This window comes from Arvicola amphibius, chromosome 12, assembly GCF_903992535.2.
Source record: "Arvicola amphibius chromosome 12, mArvAmp1.2, whole genome shotgun sequence".
Lineage (NCBI taxonomy): Eukaryota > Metazoa > Chordata > Mammalia > Rodentia > Cricetidae > Arvicola > Arvicola amphibius.
Window position 1 is genome coordinate 44,605,857 of NC_052058.2, and position 21,556 is coordinate 44,627,412.

At 38.9% G+C, this 21,556-nt stretch overlaps 1 protein-coding gene across 1 annotated transcript in view; it reads right to left on the reverse strand.

Annotated features, from left to right (window-relative positions):
• Top2b (DNA topoisomerase II beta) overlaps nt 1–21,010 on the reverse strand; it is a 63,205-nt gene extending 42,195 nt beyond the window's left edge. Inside the window, exons 1-4 of the mRNA XM_038349068.1 lie at nt 20,465–21,010; nt 4,269–4,424; nt 2,824–2,914; nt 1,302–1,365 (exon numbers count right to left, since the gene is read on the reverse strand). Coding sequence (XP_038204996.1) covers nt 1,302–1,365; nt 2,824–2,914; nt 4,269–4,424; nt 20,465–20,512 — 359 coding nt within the window. The 5' untranslated portion in view covers nt 20,513–21,010. The remainder of the gene's footprint in view (nt 1–1,301; nt 1,366–2,823; nt 2,915–4,268; nt 4,425–20,464) is intronic.
• Between the last annotated feature and the right edge of the window lie 546 nt (nt 21,011–21,556).

Below are 21,556 nucleotides of genomic sequence, written 5' to 3' on the forward strand. Positions count from 1 at the left end.
TACCTCTCTTCTTTTCTCACTTTGTTGAGATTACTAAAGGCATTTTTTAAAGTACAACATTGCTGACTTTAAGTAACTAGAATTAATATAAAAGAACTAAGTGATAGCAACTATGTCCATCAAAAACCCATGTAAGAACTGAGGACAGTAGCACATTTTAAGGTAAAAAGATGATAAATTTGAGGCCAGTCTGGACTATCCTACAGACAGAACCTAACTCAAAAGACCAAAACAAATAAGCAAAATATTTTTTTAAAAAGCCCCTTTTCCTTAGTTTTATACCTGAATCATTTAGTTCTGAATTTTGCATAAGTTTACAGATAATTAAACATTCAATATGCACCACTCTTAATTAGCTCTCTTCAGAAAAAAATATAGTGCTTATTCATTATAATTAACTGATAATTTCCTAAACAAAGAAGAAAAGGAATCATGTTAGCTAAAACTTCCTTGAAGAACATCGTGTAATTCTTAACTTACAAGTACCTGTATATCTAACTATACACAATCTCAAGAATATATTAGTAAAAATGATCCAAACGAAAAAAATATGATAAAATAAAACTTTAATAGCATAAATATAGGGAAATATTTTTTATATTTTGCAACTAATTTCATGGTGCAATGAAATACTAATTTTTTGTTTTATAGTTATACTATACTATATGTTACATAGTTTTACATTAATCTTAGCCATGCTCTCAGAAATTAAATTACTGACAATAAGACTATAAAGAAAAATGGCTAAATTACTACTAACTTTAAAAGGCATAAAGCATGCCGATAAAAGACAATACAAAACAAAAGTTTCTATGAAAACTATTTCATGTTCTCACCCCACTCCTTCCACACACATCTTCACAAATACGGTCACCACAGTGAAACCTAACTAGCCAAACACTGGTAGGCATTCTCTAATACCCAGCAGTATTTCATTTATTAACTAAGTCATATATAATGGAAAGAGCAGAATTCTAGTCATGAAAAATAAATTTATCTCATGATTTCCCCAGAATATCACTAACAATCTCAGCCTGGTATCCTGAGGAAAGAAAGTAAGAAGAAAAGATGGATACCACTCTAACAAATAAAATGGAACCAATGCATCAAAAAAAATTGGTCAAGGAAATACTTTCTGAGGGAATGAGCATGAAGGACAGAGAAGAAACAAAATAATAAAGTCCAAAACAACAGGGAAACAAAGCCTTAGAGCTGTGCATAATACACAGTTGATGGTAAGTTGGGGATTACCTGAATAAAACAGCTTAGCACAAAAGAAATCAAACTTGGAATATACTTACGGATCAATAGAAACCTTAATACAGGTCATGTTCTTGTCCCTCTGCTTATTGTCAGCAGCATTGACTACAAGATTAAACATCACAATGAGTAATAAAGCATACAGGTTATATAAACTTATAAATACAACTATATGTGCATCCCAATTTAATAATAGCATTTGCAAGTAGTGGCAGTTGATAATTATTAACTTCAACTACAAGAATATTGTTTTCTAAATAAAACTAAGTTTTACTTAGTAATTCCAAATACTATTATGTTGCCGCAAACACATGCATGCACACACGCATGCACAAAAACACCCCACACACATATAAGGCAAGGAGGAGTGTTTATTGATTGCAAATATAAAAAGGAACAAGAACATCTAAATATAAGCCCTAATCCAAATTTAAAAGTAAAACATATCGTTTACTTTACATCTTGATGACAAAATATAGTTGCTTTATCTTAATCTCCTTCAATAAACTACTTAATTTATATGCAGATTAAACTGGCTAACTAGTTATTTTTAATGACCTTATGATTCAAAATTCTAAATCTTAAGCTAATTATATTTTTTTCCTTCATAAAATTAGTATCTTAAGAAATTAGGGGCTGGAGAGATAGCTCAGTGGTTAAAAGAACTGCCTGCTCTCCCTGAGGTCCTGAGTTCAATTCCTGGCAACCACATGGTTGCTCACAACCATCTGTAATGAGATCTGGTGCCCTTTTCTGGCCTGCAGGCATATATGCAGGCAGAACACTGTATACATAATAAGTAAATCTTTAAAAAAAAAGAAATGAGCACAGACATTCAGTTTCACATTAAAAGATCATGCAATAAACCTAAAATAGCAGCATCCAGCTAGAGGCCAGTGTGTGAATGCAAAGCATGACCAGGTCTGCCCCATTACTTTCCCCAAGGACTTATAGGAAGTTCAGAGATCCACACAACCATAGTCTAAGAAACTTCAAGCTATATTAATGAGCTGAGCAGAGAATTTCTATAAAGTTCAAAGCTAAACACTTTTACAAAGTATAAATACGGCCCAAGTCACCAAGGCATAGCTACTTCCTTTTAATTGTATTAATCCAAGGATTTGGAAAGGAACAGAGGTTACTAAACTAAACTGCCCAACAGAAATACCTGATCAGTGGGTGAAGAAAAACTAAATTTACAAGTCCAACCCCCAGTTCACCCAATCTGCCAAGATAAGCCCTGTGGTCCTCATATGTAACATGTTCCCCAAGTAACCGTAATGCTAATAAGCCCCAGATGAGGGCACACAGAGTACAGTTCTCTGTAGGACTACAAACGCAACACTCTAGTTCACACAAGAACAAACAGCAGCAGAAAGCTTCCAGCAAAGAAATACAAAACAAAAACAGTGGGGCATCAATTTTCTAAAGAACATACATATATTAAATACAAAAAACAGCAAAATACTTTTTAAAATTATGCTGCAAAATTTGCTTGAGATGTATAGAGCCAATACACTGTCATTATAGAAAACATGGATTACATCCTAAGGAAGTACTCACCCAAAATTTCATCAAAGATCTTGTATAAGCCTGGAACAAAGGTAACCTCTCTGCAGTTCATTCCTACATCTTCATCATACACCCACATCAACTGTGTTAAGAGAATGATTCAAAATATGTTTTACTCCATAAATCCCTAACTCCAATTTACATAAGGTAAATCCATATTGTCAACAAGGTATAGTGGTTCAGGTCTGAAATCTCAACACTAATATGAAGCTGAGTAGAAAGAACTGTCACAATTCAAGGCCAATCTGGGCTACATGTGAGTTAAATGCTAGCCAGAACTGCAAAGTGAAACCATCTCAACAAAAGAAGAACAAAAATCCATATTGTCATGTTCTCTATTTAAAACAGGCATTCAAAGTGGAGCATGTATAACTCCAGCTAGAGTCAAGTTTAGTAGTCACAATGAACTTAACTAAAACTGAAAACTTGTTCATTTTGTATTGCTTGTATTTCATTCCCATATAAAGTCAGCTTTAACTTTATAATAGCTCAGTAAAAGTTTGTGTGTAGCCATGTATAAGGCCCTGGATTCAATCCCCAATGCCAAACAAAACACCTCTGATTTCAGTTTCTCTGACAGTTTCAGAAAACATAGGTTAGCAGTCCTAATTCTAACCATTCTACAGCAGATGGGGACCCCAAATCAAATTCCTAAGGCCTAGAGATTTCTCTGTTTTTATGTCCAGAACTCAGAACCACTAGAGACAGTACTTACATAAGTTCAAAAGTATGAAAAACATCTATTTACTTTATATTTTTGTTTCATGATTTATGTTTATTCTGTAGACTAAGTAAACAGAGTATAACAATGAAGTCTGACTTTGGGCTTCTCAAAATTGTTAGAATCAAACAGAATAATATAGGTAAACCAAGCCTACAGTAAACATAAATAAGTCATTTCTAGAAGGTACCACTATTAAAGTAAACCACGGTACACACTGTATTGAACTTTCAAAAAATTCTTATGGCAGCTGGGCATGTTATTACATGCCTTTAATACCATTAGTGGGGAGGCAGAGGCAGGTGTATCTGTGAGTATGTGCCAGTCTGGTCTACAGAGCTAGTTCAGGACAGTGAGTGTGGTAACACAGAGAAACCCTGTCTCAAAACACAAAATGAAAAATATTCTTATGGAACCATTTTATTCTACACTTCTGTATTCTGATGTACTTATCTCCATAATGTAATGAACAGATTTCCACTTCTCCTAGGTATCTCTCAGAGTTCATTTTATTTTGTTTTGTTTATTTTCTGGTATGAGTTTCAGGGCCCTGTGCATTGTGAGTTACATCCTCAGCTCCTCTCTCCCTTCTTAATCATGATCAAAAAGACATAAAATCACAGGCTTGAAAACTATATAACCACAATTTTATTGAAACATTGAAAAAGGAGATATACATATTCCCTAATCTCAATCAATTTTAGAAAGAAATTACCTGGGTCAATGGTTCTACGGATCCAATGTATGTATCAGGACGGAGGAGAATATGTTCAAGCTGGGTCTTCTTCTGGTACACTCTCTCAACAGACAACTTCTTTGAAGAATCATTTTTGTTTGCTGTTTCCAACTCTTCCTTTTTTGCAGCATTGTTCTGATCAAAAAGAGTCTAAAATTAACCAAAATATCAAATCTACATACCCTACCAAAGGGCAAACTAAAACGTGCACAGGAGCATAACACCCATCGTTCAGTCACTGAAATTCATGTCCTAAATATCACTGTTACCGTATAGATTGCTTTACAATAATGAGTTAGTAAGACAGGGCCCCATGTCTCTAAGATATCAAGTTAATGTTTTGTGTTCCTCAAGACTTCCCAAAGGATTTGGGCTTCAGACAGGTTACAGAATCATCATAAAATCTGAGTGGCTCTGAGGATCACCCAAAACAGCCTATGTATTTAATAAATACAAGAGGCAGGTGGATCTCTGTGAGTTCAAGACTGGCCTGATCTACAAAGCGAGTTCCAAGACAGCCAGGGCTGTTACACAGAGAAACTCTGTCTCAAAAAACCAAAATAAATAAGTACAATACAGCCAGGACTACCATAGTTTTTATAAAGTTCTCAAGTTGCTCATCTTAGTAGATCATGGCAGTTTCAGCTCAGAGTGACTCAATAATGAGATGCCTACTGATTCATTCCTCTGCCAAGTCCAAGGATCTAAAGCTAGGTAATGGTAATGGTAACCATTTCTACAACAGCGGAGAACTAAATCAAACTTCCATGTCGAAAGACTCCCCTGTCTTCCTCACAGTAACAGAACATTTCCTTCTAAATTCTATAACGCTGACTAATATAGCATCTCACTAATAAAGGAATTAATATGGTTATTTTCAGTTTATTAGCATAAATATTATACCATGCTTTAAATTACTTCTTTAAAATGACATCATATATGTTTAAAAATCAAAATTCATGCCTTTTAGGTAACCTAAACAAAAATAAGACTTGTATATATATAAAACAAAAAAAACAAGGAAATTCAAATATCAACTGTAAATCCAAGGCCTTAAATGTTATATAATATTAAAGGCATTTAAGAATGTTTCAAGTACAACTAATTTTATTGATTTTTACTATAGTCATATTTCCTTTCATTTATATGTTTATCCATTAACAGTGTTCCGTTAAAAATAGCTTTGTACAAATGAAAGCAATTATTCCATATGCTTTTGATATTCTATTTCTGCCTAGAGTTTTATGATGAAATAGCTGACCAGAAATATAAACTATATTTTTAAAATACCAGTTCCTAATGTTGTAATAATATTCTCTGCTATTGTGATGTTTATGGAAGTAACTTATTTTTAAATGAGAACTATGCTGGTTAATCTTGTCATTTTGATAGGATGTAGAATAACCTAGAAGACAAAACTCGTGGGTGTATTTATGAAACTGTTTTAAAAACAGTTTAACAGAGATGGAAAAAGACTACCCTGAAAGTCAGCAGTATGCATACAATACAAAGAATAAAACGAGGAAGCAAGGAGAACACCAGGATTCATCTCTGTGCCTGCCGGATGCAGACACAATATGACCAGCTCCCTTGTGTTCCTTGTACCACAGTTAGAGACACTCTCATGCCATGTCTTCCCCTCTGAACTGCCCAAAGTAACCCCATTCTGTCCTAGTTTCAACTAACTTCTCCCTGCAAACATTCTCATCCATTTTTTTACAGCATAAAACAAATTGGTTTAATCAGCTAAACCCTCCAACTGTACACCAAAATAAACCCTTTCTTCTTCACGTTGCTTTATCAGGTATTTTATCACAGCAATGGGAGAAGTAACAACTAACACAGGTTCTCAGAATAGTTAGAACAATAATCATAATAAAAATCTTTGTCTATGTACTTTAAAATGGTAGACCTACCCAATGAAAGGAAGGTGATTTTTCTACCAATAACTTAGAAGGAATAGTCAAAATATATGGTTATTGACATAAAGATTACAGACTTACGACAAGCACACAAATCTTTCCATCAAGTTTACTTCTCTAAAACAAACATCATTCTAAAGAAAATATTTTCAGGATTAACTCAATCAGAAGTTAGTGTCTACCAAATTTAGATTTCAAAATTCACCTTAGGAGTTTTTACGGAACTGAACTGAATCTGGAGATGTGAATAAAGGCCTGCCTTATGCCATTTTCAACAATTGAACCACATTCCTGCACCTTTCTAACAAATAGTTGGCATTTCTCCAAAATGGCTAGAAGAGAAAAAGAAGTGATCTGAATCTACCATATCCCTATCAAGTTCAAAGAATTATCACTCTTGCAAAGATGACACTTTAAAAATCAGAGCACATAGCATAATGTCAACAAGACTGAAGATTAGGAAACTCCAAACCTCCTTTCCCCACAGAAACAGAGATTAAACTGTAATATATGGACCATTCATCCTTGTAAGAAATCCAGAATCTGCTTAAGAAACTCCCTCAGGAGAACACAAAACCTCATCTAAGGCCACAACCCTTCCTCAGCAAGGCAGAACAGAGAGGAAATACAAGTTCTTTCCATAAGTGGACCTCCAAAAGGGAAAGTAGAAGTGCTACCAGCGGGACCATTTGCTCTCTTGCTTGAATCTAAGCAAGCACTGGCAATAACAGTTGCTAAATCGGGAGCCACTGAGAACAAAGGAAACCAAAATAATTTGGTCCAGCACCCAGAGTCCGTAGTTCTAGGAATATACATTAGGTGGAGCTCTAGTACCATAGGTTACCACAATGTGTACGGGATGACCCAGGAGGGCAAAGGAGGCAACCACAGACTGCCCTAAATATAGATACAGACATACCTCATCAGTGAACAAGCCCAGAGGTCATATCCCTGGAAAAGGTTTGCAAAGTCCCCTGATTCTCTAGATGAACTAACTATCTAGAGAAACTACACAGAATACAACCTGAAGAAGAGGAAGCTGAGCTTTGAAATGCTAAAGCCCCTGAGAAAAGGAAAGACAAAGAAAAGACATTCAAGGGACAAATTAAACCTCCATAGCAATCCTAGCACTTGATAAGTTAAGGCAGGAGGACTGCTACAAATAAAGGTCAGACTAGGCTAGAGATCCTGTCTCAGGAAAGGAAAGGGAAGACAAGAGAGAAGAGGGGAGGGGAGGGGAGGAGAGGAGAGGAAGGAAAAGAATGGTAAAGAAAGGATAAAGGAAAGGGAGAAATGAAAATAAGATGATACTCAAGGAACCTGTACAGATGCACAACTAAACAAAAAAATCAATAAAATAATAAGCAAAATGAGATAAACAGTCAATGAAAAGACTCAAACATTATTTCTGAAACTAAAGAATACAGTAACTAAAAATACACAAATACTCAGCAACAGACCTGGTCAACCTCAAGAAAAAAATAGAAAATATAAAGACAGAAATTTCAAAGGCAAAAAAATCTAAAGAAAGAAAAAAAGTAAAGAAGAATTTAAAAAAAACTTGAATCACTTGTGGGCTACCATCAATCAAACAGAATATATGCTACAAAACATCTCAAATAAAAAGATAAAAATAAGTCAGGCAGTGGTGGCGAATGACTTTAATCCCAGTAGTTGGAAAGCAGAGGCAGGCAGATCTCTGTGAGTTCTAGACCAGTTTGGTCTACAGAAAGAATTCCAGAACAGCCAAGGAACTACACTCAACTACACAGAGGAACCTGGTCTCAAAAAAAAAAAATCAAAAAGGAAGGAGGAGGATGTAAAGAAAGGAGGAGGAGGAGGAGGAAAAGAAGGGAGGAGAAGGAAGGGGAGAAAGGAGAGAAGAAGATAAAAATGGAAAGAACTTTCCAAACATGAGGAAAGGAAATGGACAAAATTAGGAAGCTCACAGAATTCAAGTAAGTACAAGCCTAAAGGAACCTCTCCGAAGATTATAACCAAGCTTTCAAAGTACAGACAGGGCTACAGGCCCATCCAGGAGGCCATAAGTTCAATTCCCAACATCATAGGAGAAAAAGTCACGAAGGAGAGAATCTTGAGAGTAATACAAGAAAACAAATTATTCAAATACTAGAGTGTTTCATTGGGTTATCAACAGATACATACTAGAACAAAAAAAGTAGGGTGATACATAAAAACCTAACCAAAATATCTGGCAAAACTGCCCTACAGACATTTTTTTTAAAATAACGTTTTTTAATCTTTAGGTTATAAGGAAGAAAATAAATAAAAGCTGAACGAAGTCACTGATGAAAGCCCATCAAAATGAAGCAAAGGTCATATGAAAATATAACCCTTCCTAGTAACAGCAAATACAGAGACAAATATAGAATTTTCGACATTAATGTAAGAACATAAATACTTTAAAATATGGTATGTTTAAAAACAAAACTATAAAAGTAGTTGTAAATCTATGTTAATAGTATGCAGCACTAAAAAACATAACTTGTGTTATAGTTTCTTGCCTGGTTTTATCTCTAAGCACTTATCATCCCAATTTTGCTCTAGTCTATGTCTTTTGATTAATTGCTGATAACCTAATAAAAACTTGTGTTTTAATAAACTGGGTAGCAGAAGTATGTATATAGCTTTTATATGCAACTTGTCAAGCTAAAATCAATTTAAAATTGAATGTTATTCCTTTAAGCTATTTTATGTAATTACAGCAATAACCATGAAGAAAATATTGAGAAAACAGAAGATGAGAAGAGAAAGCATAACTCCACAAAAGATAACAGCAAGGAAGAAAAGATAAACAAAAGAACTACAAGATATAAATAAAAATTAAAATTCCAACAGTAAATCCTTTCATATCAATAACTTCCTTAAATATTAATGAGCTTAATGACTGTTAAAGCATATATTAGCCAATTTGGTTTTTTTTAAATCCAACTACATAGTGCCCGCAGAGACACACTTCAGAACACATGGGCTCCAGGAAAGACGGTGGGGATATGTCCAAAGAAAGCAGGGTACCATAGATACATTACACCAAACAGACTAAGTGTGAACAAAACTGTGACAAAAGACAAAGATACTTCACCAGAAAGATATCATTGCTGTAAACAGACATATTCCTAACACTGGAGTAAACAAATATATAAAGCAAACATCAAGAGAGCTAAAGGGAGAGATAGACAGCAATATCGTGATAAGGAACTCCTCCACTCCATGTTCAACTATGGACAGGACAACCAGACCAAAGGTTAACGTAAAAACAAAGGACTTGAAGCACAAGACAAACCTAGCAGACATATACAGAAGATACATTTTTTCAAGTGCACAGAAAGCATTCTTTGACACAAACCAGTTGTTGACTCATAAGTCTCAACAAACTGAAAAAGATTGAAGATATACATCCTCTCTGTCTATAATAGAATGAGACTAGAAATAAATAGAAGGAAAACAGAAAGTTCACAAACAGTAGAAATTAAACAATGTACTCATTAAACTATTAAAAAGTCAAAAAAAGAAATCACAAGATAATTTAGAAAATATATGGGAATAAAGAAAAGCAAAAAAAGCACCAAAACTTATAGGCTCAAGATAGAGTATTAATAGCACATTTAAATTTTTTAAAACAAAGATGCTAAATCAATAATAGTGTACATTAAGGAACTATGCAATGAACTAAATCTAAACTCGACAGGAAATAATAAGATTTGAGTCCCTCAGCCTTATGTCATCTAAAGTGGAAAAGTGAATGCTTGCTAAAAAAAAAAAAAAAAAAAAAAAAAAAAAAAAAAAAAAAATCAACTATATATACAGTGAACGCACCGCCTAAAGCTCCAAAGAAAGATCAACCAAGGGCCCAGGTGATCTAGCTGTGTAGCACGCAGGCTACAGGAGAAGAAATAAAGAATGCCAGCAGCAGAGGTGCTGACATAGGCAGCTGTTAATGATAATGTGTCTCACTGTATCTGGGGCTTCACTGCCATCTGGTCACCAAGACCACTTCTGAGAGACCTGCCTTGTTTACCACCAAAACAGTCCCGCTGTAGGTTCTCTGCCCTGTACCTGGACAGTCTAGACTAGCTCTGTTCTCAGTTGTTGCCGAGTGTAACATATGTACAAGAAATCATGTCATTTGCAGTCTCAGAGGAAATATTTTTTTAAGTTCTTAAAGTCAACTAAAGCAAGAGTTTTGTTGTTTTGCTTTTTAAGAGCAACAAAATTAACAAATGCTTTTTATGATTTAAATGCGCAATGTCCCGCACAGGCTCATGTTTCAATGACTGTTCCTAAGCTAGTAGTAGTATTTTGGGAGGGTCAGAACCTCGAGGAGGTAGGTACTAGCCTGCATAAATAGGTCAGTAAAGTAGGCCATTGAAGGTCACACTTACTGTTGGTACTAGCCTCAGCCCTTATGTGAATGACTCTGCCACACACTCTGTAATCTTCCCTGCTACAGGAGACTGAAATTCCTTGAAACCATGAACCAAAATAAGTCTCCTCCATGAAGTTGTTTGCCAGGTATTTAGGTCATAGTGATGTAAAAGTTACTAATTTCAAAAGCTGGTAACAAAGAAGCAGTCATTACTGTATCTAAACCTGAAGTTGGTTTAGTCCTTGGAAACTGGTTTATGGGAGTAAATTGCAAAAGGCTCGATATGTGAACAGAAAAATCCCAAAATGCTCTAAGCGGAGTTAATGGGCTCTTCCAGTAGGAGTTGGAAAAGCCCGAAACCAAGGTTTCAAGTGCCAACAAGGACTCTACTGGGAATCGGCTAGAAACCATTTCTGTACATTTGGTAATGAATTTCTGCATATTTTGCTGTACCCTGGAAATCTAAATGAGGATGAATTTAATATACTAATAATTTAACAGAGGAATTTAAAGAAAGCAGAAAAACTTGGGATGTGGCATGGTTATTGGCCAGGCTAGCAGAGCATAGGGGAGGGAGGTGTTTGGGCCAGAAAAAGAGCATTAGCAGAGAAGTCATGACAGTCAAAAAGAGATCAGAACTGTCCAATAAAGCTAAGCAATTTACACACTAGGACAACAATAAAGGGACTTTAAAGCATTTAAGAATTGTTGGCAAGGGGCCTGGAAAGGTGGCTCAGAGGTTAAGATCACTGACTGCTCTTCCAGGTGTCCTGAGTTCAATTCCCAGCAACCACATGGTAACTCACAACCATCTATAATGAGATCTGGTGGCATACATGGAGGCTGAATGTTGTATACACAATAAATAAATCTTTAAAAAAAAAGAACTGTTGGCAAAACTTCACCCACCATAGACTCCAGAATATAAAACAACAAAGTCATTTAAAAGACTTCCCTTTAAAAAAATAAAATCAAGTGTACTCTGGCCACTCGGGCCATCTAGGAACTGTTTCTCAGGTGCAGCTGTCCAAGGACTCAAAGGCCACTGAAGTTATGGTCCAAAAGGTACAGTTTATATCTAAAATTACCACAAGAGCTTAGCATTATCAGAATGATTCTATTTTTGCAGATATTGAGAATTTAGGAATTACAAAAATCACACAGTATTCCACCAAGAATTTGATAAAAGCCTATGGGACCAAGCAGTGTCTGACAGGGTTGGATTCTCTACAGGAGATAACCCATAGAGGACTATCAAAACTGTGACAATATTGCTTCACTTGAAATAGAGACCCCAAGAAAAACTACAGGTACTAAGTAACCCATGTGGGCTTCAAATGGCTAGGACATAAGGGTGGGTCCACTCAAGTCCACGGAGCTTACTTACATCACGCAACTACAGGTCTGTGCTGCTGTATGTGGGGCTCCATGACTCAGCGTTTGTCCCGTGGAGCTGTGCTGATTGTTTTGGCCTTTTCCTAGTACTCTTTTGTTCTTCATTTTTAGAACAGTAATATCAACTGTGTGCTATTGTATATTGATGTTGGCAACATTTTTATCTTATAAGGGGTCAAAGAGATTGACTTGTGTCTAAGTAGATACTCAACTAGGCTTTGAGAAATGTTAGAAGATGGAATGAGTACACTTTGCTTTGTAAGATGGCCATGAATCTAAGAAAACCAGGGGTTTTGCCATGGCTTGAATCTGAAATGCCCCCCACAGTCTCAGGTTTGAATGCTTGATAGTATGAGTTTGGAAAGCAATGGGACCTTTATGTGATGAAGTCTAGCTAGAGAAATCTGGTCACTAAGGTTGTGTCTTTGAAAGATCCCTGGGCCCAGTTCCTACCTCACTCTGCTTCCTGCACTACCACCACCATGTGAGCAGTCACCACTACAAGCTCTGTCACTGCACCTTCTCCACCATAACACTGAAATCCTGGAACTATGAGCTAATAAATTTGTCCTCTCGATTTTCATCAGGCATCCCAACACAGCAGCACAAAGGAATACACTTTAGCTAAATTGAGTTGTTTCAAAAAGGATGTGACTGAAAGTAAAACAAGAAACATCACAACTTATGCCACAGAAAGGTTTTCTAAGGGACAGCTAAAATTATATGCCAACCATTAGATAACCTAGAATCAATCAACTACTGAATTTGGGTGAAAAACTTAAGTCATGCTTGGTCATAGAGGAAAAAAAAAGAATCTAAACATGTCTACAAGGGGGAGAGATAACTAAGCAGTTAAGAAAATGTGTTACAGAGAATATGGCCCACCAAATCAACTAAGCAGGGCTCACACAGGCTCACAGAGACTGAAGCAATAAGCCCGGGGCCTGCATGGGTCTGCACCAGAACCCTCTGCATATATGTGAGAGCTGTTAGATTGATATTTTTGTGAGGCTCCTAACAGTGGGAGCTTACTTTGGGACTTTTTCCTATTGGGTTGCCTTGTCCAGCCTCGATATGAGGATTTTTGCCTTATCTTATTGTATCACGTTTTGTCCTGTTTGGTTGCCATTTCTTGGAGGCCTGCTCTTTTCTGGAGAGGAAACGAAAGGGGGATGAAGAAGAGAGGTGGGAGAGAGCTGGGGGGAGTAGAGGGATGTATTGTAGGAGAGAAGAATCTATTTTAAATGAATATATAAATAAATAAATACGAGAAAGAAACAAAAAGAATATGTGCTACTCTTTAAAGGGACCCAAGTTGAACTTCCATGTCAGGTGCGTCATAACCACCTGAAACTCCAGCTTCAAGGGATCTGACATCATCACCTAGCTTCTACAGCAGGAGTTCTCAACCTGTGAGTTGTGACCCTTTTGGGGGTCAAACAACCCTTTCAATGGTATTGAATATCAAATATTTACAATTCATAACAGTGGAAAAATTAAAGTTATGAAGTAACAATAAAAATGATTTTATGTTTGGGTGTTCCCACAAAGTGAGGAAGTGTATTACAGGGTCACAATGTTAGGAAGATTAAGAACCACTCACTGCGCTACAGACAGCCGCATACTGTGTTACTCAGAACACAGTCATATACATATAAATAAAACAAAATCTTAAAATGAAACTTCTATCACTATGGATATCACATAAATTTAAGATAACTGAGTATTTTTAAGTTGTTTAATGGATTATCTAACTACACTATTAAGTTGAGCATGGTGGTATATACCTGAATTCACAGCACTTGGGAGCCAGAAGCAGGAGGATTGCCACAAATTTAAGGCCAGCCTGGGATACAAAGCAAGTTCCAGGGTTAGATGGCAGAACTGGTTAAGAAGAATTGCTGTTCTTACAAAGGACCTAGGTCCAGCTCTCAGCACCCATATCATAACCATCTGTAACTCTAGTGCCAGGGGTCTGAGAACCTAATTTAGTCTCCTAGGCACTGCAACCACACATAAAAGCACAGACACATTCACATAAAAACAACTATAATGTTTGTTGAGCAAAGTTACAAAAGAATGAGTCTATTTTGTCAGAAAAATTATACAAATATATACATGCATAGCAAAGAATATGGACAGAATTCCAAGAAAATTTATCTATAGAAAGTACAAATATGGGTCATTTTATTTTTACTTTTGATATATTTTCTAATTCTCTCCAGTGAATTCAGAAGTGTTAAAAGCTTATTAATTCATGCATGTGAAAATAAAATTAAACTAGAGGCACTGTTTATACTAGTTATCATGTCTACAGCCCAAACTTTCTCATTACGATCTGGATAAAAGTAAGTAAAAACAAAAATACAAATAACACTGGCAGTCTTGGCAAAGGAGAAAGCATAAAGTAACATTTCAGTCAACTTGCCTTTTATGTTCCCGTTTTCAGCAATGTATGAGCAGTATCCATTGGCTCACGAGCCTCAACACTGGAGGTTCCCACAAAACATCTACAAGCTTTTCTAATAGGAATCTCCAAGAAAAGCCTCATTTAGTTCCTGGAGACTAGCAGAAACTTAACTCTAGAGATTACTGGTCAGACCACTAAAAATCAAAATCTAGAGGCTTGGAGAAAGAAGTAGCCCCTCAGTTAATTAATGGAATGATTCTATGCCCACAAGAATATGTAAGTACAAATCCCCTTGGCTGAGCAGAGAGCAGCTACAGGAGAGATAAGGTTTTCTCCCCTGGTTATCAGCACCACCTCTATCTCTAGAAGGAGATGTGCCCAGCAGCTTAACCAGTTTTAACACTGTTGCTGAAGACATGAAAAACAGGAAATTAGCTTCAACAAACACACATTGCAAACTCCTATCTACACATTTCCTTCAGAAACACCCTCCCAAACCAAAGGGCAAACCAAGCTTTCACTATGATAAAAGGCATGAAGACACTTATCACAGGGTTAGAGATGTATGTTCACTCATCTGCTGTGTGCCAGCATGATGGGAAGTATCTGGGACATCCCAATTCCTACATAAAAGCTCCACCAAGCAGATGCTGCCACTATGATTCCCAGCCCACAACTGCCTCTGCCATGTGCCTATCAGCTTCTGACCTATTCTCTATTCTCGGTTCCTTCTTGACAAACAAGAATAAGAGCTTTTCTTTAAAATGGGGGTCCAGTTTGTAGTCAGGTTTTAAAAAGATACACAAGAGGCTTGCTTTTAAAAAATTACACTTAGTAGAATACAACTCTCAGCATCAACATTTAACAGACCTGAAACTACAGGAGACCAATCTTACTTCTCCTCACATTACAAGGACTTCTAAATACTGTGAAGTTACTGCTACTGGGGAATTGGATGAGGAACATTGCTACCTACAAGTGATGTACGAATGATAGATTCAGGAAGGTATCCTATGAATAGTCATTTCATCAACAATTACTGAAGGTAGATATATATGCAGACCTTTGCTAAACATGACAAGGATATAAACAAGGAAAGCACGTGGTCTTTGAATTCAGAAGTCTTTGTTGTTGTTAAGATAAAACTATCATACATGAACATCCCCTAAAAACATGTTTTATGATAAAGTAACAAAAGTTCAATTTTTTAAAAGTATAAATTAAAACTATTTTAAAAAGCATGAACTGAAAAATAAGTTTGATGAGAGTCTAAACTAGCCTTAAAGAGCAATTAAGATTTAGACTGCCAGCCAGAGGATGGCAGTGGCGCACACCTTTCATCCCAGCACTAGAAGGCAGAGGCAAGCGGATCTCTGTGAGTTTGAGGCCAGTCAGGTCTATAGAGCTAGTTCTAAGACAGCCAAGGCTACGAAAGCAACCCTGTCTTGAAAAAAAATAAATAAAATAAAATAAATAAAAAGTAAAAGATTGAGACTGCTAGTGAAAAGGAAAACAGGAATTTCCAATGAGATGAAACATAAATGTGTAAAGGAAACAGTACGAGATCATCTACATTGGGAACGGTAGAAAACTAACCTCAATGGATAGGACACGCAGAATATGAACATAGACTTGCATTAATGACCCAGTAAAGTTCTTAAAGCAAAATTTTAAACTGTTTAAATATAGTGGTGTTTCTTTAATTAGTCATCCATACTATGGACCAGCAAGGTAGTCAGTGGTTAAAAAGTTTGATCCCAGGATTCACAAGGTGGAAGGAAAAAACCAACTCCCAAAGGCTGTCCTCTGACTTCCACACAGGCGCTGTGGTATGTGTACCCATGCACATACATACACAAGCAATTGACAAATATAATTTTTTAAAGAAATAGCCACAGACAGAAAACTACACCTGATCAAAATGCAGAGTTGTGGAGCTCAATCCCAACTGATTCATCTGCAACACAACTCCTGCATCTAAGGCTCAGGGATACTGAAGGACAGATAGCAGAAAGATTGTTAAGAGCCAGAGAAACAGGAAGCTTGCTGTGATACCACGTCTCCAGGGACTCTCAGAAGCTATCTCAATGAAGTCTCATCAACAAGGCTGCTTAAACATGACCAGAACAAAGCTGACATGTACAAGCATGTTAACTAACATGAAAGGGGATAAACTCTAGAGGCCTCAACCCAAGACAAAAACAAAGTATGCTGAGATGGCAGAAACAATCTTCCCAAGAAGAGCACATTAACTAGCTGGTTACCCAGCACCAAACAGACCTGAAAACATGGACATACAAGAAACATTATATGGATTGAGCAGACTGTATTTATATATTTAGGAATAAACATATACCCATACATACACACATATATATGTAACAATTAAAGAAAAAAGGCTATGAATTTGAAATTGAGCAAGGGGAGGTACATGTGAAAGCTTGGCAGGAGGAAAGGAAAAAAGAAATGATATAATTATAATCTTAAAAAGTGTATTTTTAAAAATAGCTACAGTAAAAATGTATGTGGTATATGTCATCATCTTTTACCGCATCATAAAATAGGAATACCTCAGTCTCTGGTGTTTAGCGGTGGTCCTAAGTTTTAATTTCTTTTTTTATTATTTTTTTTTTTTGGATTTTTCGAGACAGGGTTTCTCTGTGGCTTTGGAGCCTGTCCTGGAACTAGCTCTTGTAGACCAGGCTGGCCTCGAACTCACAGAGATCCGCCTGCCTCTGCCTCCCGAGTGCTGGGATTAAAGGCGTGCGCCACCACCGCCCGGCTAAGTTTTAATTTATTTACCTATTTATCAAAATCATATTTTACAAAGGCATTATAATAAAATGTCTTATAAGAATGGGGCTTTTTGGATCATGCAAGGGAGAGCCGGAAGTTCCAATCGAACAGATATATTCTATATATTTTTAAAGAAACTATGTTGTAGCTATATTTAAAAAAACAACTTTCACAGATAAGCATAAAATTTATAGATAAATTATTATAATTCTGGGATTTGTTATTTCAAAGTAATGAGGAGAAAGGTGGGTGACCCTGAATTGAATTTTACTGAAGCCTGATGATAGATGCATAGTATACTATTATATACAGAATATTATACTATTCTGTCTACCACATTTTTATAGATTTTGTCACTTTATCTATTATAACATTTTTATTTTATTTTTAATTAAAATAAAATTACATTCTTTCCTTCTTTATTCCCCCCAAGCCCTTCCATGTTCCCTCATTATATTATTTAATCTATCAAGCTAGAGTATTCATTGAAAAGATATAGTAGTCATAAATTTATATTCCAATATTTCCACAAGCATTTGCTATAACCTGATAAGAAGATTATCAGAATGAAAGACTAACATGCTCTATTAATCAAGTTTTGCAAGCTAAAAGTTCAAGAAACTTGACTGATTGCTTTAGATTTAAAGATAAAATTAAAAAAACCTTCACGATCTGTCAATTTTAACTTCAAATAGTTATAACATATTCCTTTTAAATTATTAAAATTTCAGCTAACTGTAAACCAAAATCAAATCAAATGAACTATTACAAGTAGAAATTAATGAGTGTTAAAAGCCACTCTGTTGTGTTGTTTCTGACTCTGAAAGGCAATCCTTCATCACAAGACAGTTCACATCAAGACACACTGACCTAAGGCTACACAGCAACTCCTTGCTCAGCAGATTATAGTGGATTAACTCCATTTTTGTATTATTCACAAACAGGTGGCAACATAAGATGAGCTTCACTAAGGTGAACACATGCCACTGCAATAAGCCTCCAAACTCCCATAATGAAAATATAATTTTTCTCCTATCTAAAAGATCTCATGTAGAGTCAACAGTAAACTATTATTCCAGAGTGTGACTTTCTTAAACTGTGCCAGTAACAAACATTAATTCATCACTGTGCTATATTCAAACTCTGAATTCTCAATGCACTGCCTAAGGAAATGGGGATAGAAAGATTAAGTTCCCTGAAAAAGTCTCACCTACAATATGTATTGCAGACAGGCTCTGAACTTCTATCAAAGCCCTTATCAACTCACTGCATCCTCCCCCAGTGAAGAAAACCAGCCAGGCCCTGAGGGACACTCACATGTGTGATCTCAGCAGGCAGGAAGCTCAGGAAAGAGGATCACAAGTTCAAAGCCCTTCTAGGTAGGTGGGTGGGCATATATACTCTCCTCTCTCTTATACACACACAAGAAATTAAAGCAGCCTACAAGGTTTATTACAGACATAAAGATGCTCACATTGCACACATAAAGCAAGCACCAAACCTGAAAGAGGACTTCTAATGTGACTGTCTTTTCAACAAACTAGTCCAACAAAAATATACTTTATAAGACCAAATTTTTATTTTACTGCAATCCCATAATCTATTTTATAGTAAATTTAACCAATAAGCCTATTTTAATTTCAAATAAATTTTTCTAATTTTGAATGAAACTACACAAGGTTTGTTCTATTTCTTATGAAAATTAAAGTTTTTTCATTAAGCATTAAGGAAAGCTAATAATAGCCAAATTAAAATATTAAAATATTGCTACCATAAGCAATAAGCAATAAAAACAAACAACCCAACTGTGGCACAGAATGTTTGCCATAGTGACAGAATTTAACACTGGCTGCTCTTCCAGAGGACCTGGGTTCCAGAGGTCCAGGGTGGCTTACAACCATCTGTAGCTGCAGTCCCTGAATATTGATGCCCTCTTCTGGCCTCTCTAGGCACCAGGCATGCAAGTGGTGCATAGACATACAAGCAGGCAAAACACCCATACACATAAAATAATAAAGTAAAAACAATTGTCACTGTGGAACCAAATCACAGACAAGCCCACTCAGATCTCAGTGCTTCCACAATTACGGGGCACATTAGCACATGGTCACGCTCCGTGTTCATCTGTTTGGTTTTAGTAACAGAAGCAAAGGGGAGCCACTTCAATCTTTCTTCCTATGAACACATACCCACTAAGTTATTAACTTTCCTTCTCCAGTCATACTCTCATACCTCCTTATCTAGTAGTATGCACATATTTCCAGAGATTTGCAGATAAATTAATCTGCAAAAAACCTTGGCCACAGTAATGCAAACGGTTAAGTTGTCCGGCTGCCCATTAGAACACCCTTTTTACAAGCAACACTCAACAACAGGCAAGACGGCTACTCAAGGCTCACCTAAACCTCAACCAAACAAAGAAAACAAGGAACAAAAATGCCAACCAAAACGAAAGTTCCTTGGTGTATTCAAAAGGCGGGCAACTGGGATCTTCGGGAAGGAGTGTGTTAAAGTCTCTAAAATGTCAGTTTTCTGTCCGGGCTACCCCCTCATTGGGCTAAGCGCGGCGTTTTGTTTGGGACACTACCCTAGTCTGAACTCAGTGCTCAGTGCTGAGTGCTGAGTGCGTGAAAGGCTGGAGTTATCGATCTGTCGTGGGAACCCTGCTCTAACTGTTCCTGCTGCACTTGCTGCTCCCCGTTCCCACCGGGAACAGAGCTCCTCCCGCAATCCTCCAAGTTCAGGCTCCAGCACCCCTTCGCCTCTTGGGGACATCCCTCGGCCCCCACACTTTGTACTCGCAAAGCTGACGTAAGTAAAGCTCTTCTTTTAGTAATCCCCACCGGCAGGTGGACCAGCTGCGGTCTCTAACCTGCTGTCAAAGTCATCCCAAATACCCTCTCGGCTGTGGAATGAGGCTGTCTTCGGGGAGGTGCGCACCGCGGTGACCATTCAAGATCACGTCCCTCCGGGACAGGCCTCCGGAAGCGGTAGCACTGGCACTCGCGCAGGGCCCAGGTTCTGCACTATTTTCTGGCGCTGTGCTTATGGAGGCCCGCGCGATCGGAGGGGTCCCCCACGTCTCGGTGTGCACCCTGAAGTTTCAGGCGAGCCTTCTCCAGCAGCCTGAGCCACCCGGTGGAGACCAGACGCAGAGAGAAAAAGGCAGGCAGGGCCCGCCAGGGCGCCCGCCGCGCTCTCAACCCCCGCCCCGCAGCTCCCGCGGCCCACGAACAATGCGCCCGCCCGCGCCCGCTGCACTCACCACCCAGGTCAGCGACCCATCAGCACCCGCGAGGCTGGTCTTGGCCATAGCAGCGCCTTCCGCGCAGGCCAGGGGCCGCTGCTCGCGCTACGGGGCCGCCCGGGCCCGCCGCTCGCACCGACTGCTGCGCGCCGCGCTCCGCGCTCCTAGCCGCGCCCCATGGCGGGCCGGAGCCGCTGAGGAGGCCGCTCCGTCCGCCGCCCTCAAACTCGAGCGCGGCGCCCGGGCCTAGAGCGCAGCCGGCCGAGGGCGAGAAGGGGCTGGCGGGGCTGCGCGGCCTCCCGTAGTCCACGCGGAGGGGATGGCGACCGAGGAGGAGGCGGCGAGGGTCTGCAGCGGCCGGCGCGGGCCGCCCGGGAGGCGCAAGCCCGAGGAGCCCCTGGACGCGACGGAGGCGCTGCTTCTCCTCACGCCAACCGAGGCCGCGGAGTCCTCGCTGCGCTCGCCGCCGCCACCGCCTCGAAGGCCGTCCAAGCGGCGCCCGACCCCGGTCCTCGGGAGCACAGGCCGAAAGGGACAATAAACAGAGCCGCTGGAGTCGCCTCCCTCTAGTCCGGCATAACACCGCACACACAGGCGCGCTGCGGGAGGGGGAGGGCGCGGCGGCCACCCGGCTGTCAGTCAGCCGGAGACCGTCCAATCACGGCCTTGGAACTGCAGCCCGTCAGCCAATCCAAAAATCCCAGGCCCCCAGAGGGGCGGGACCCGAGGGGAAAACGTCATTGCGGGTAGCAACTGCGAGGCAGACTTGGGTTTTTTGTTTGCGTGTGTGAGAGAGAATGTGTGTGTGAAAAAGAGAAAGAGCGAATGGGGTTTCCGTCTGAAGGGAGAGCGGGCGGCTGTCAAGGGTCATTCCGGGCGGCCACCGGAGCCGGGAGTCCTGCGCCGAGGGCTGGGGAACCCTCCGGGCTGTGTCCTGCAGACCTGCCGGGAAGCCGCCGAGGGTGGGGGCAGGGAGGCAGGAAGCCTTAGGCTTCCCCAGGGACTGCACCCCCACCCCCGGTAAGCTTGCAAGCTGCAGATGGGACTGGCAACGCTCCTTGCAGCCGGACCAGGCCCCCCGGTCCCAGATTGCTGTTGTGCAAAGCATCA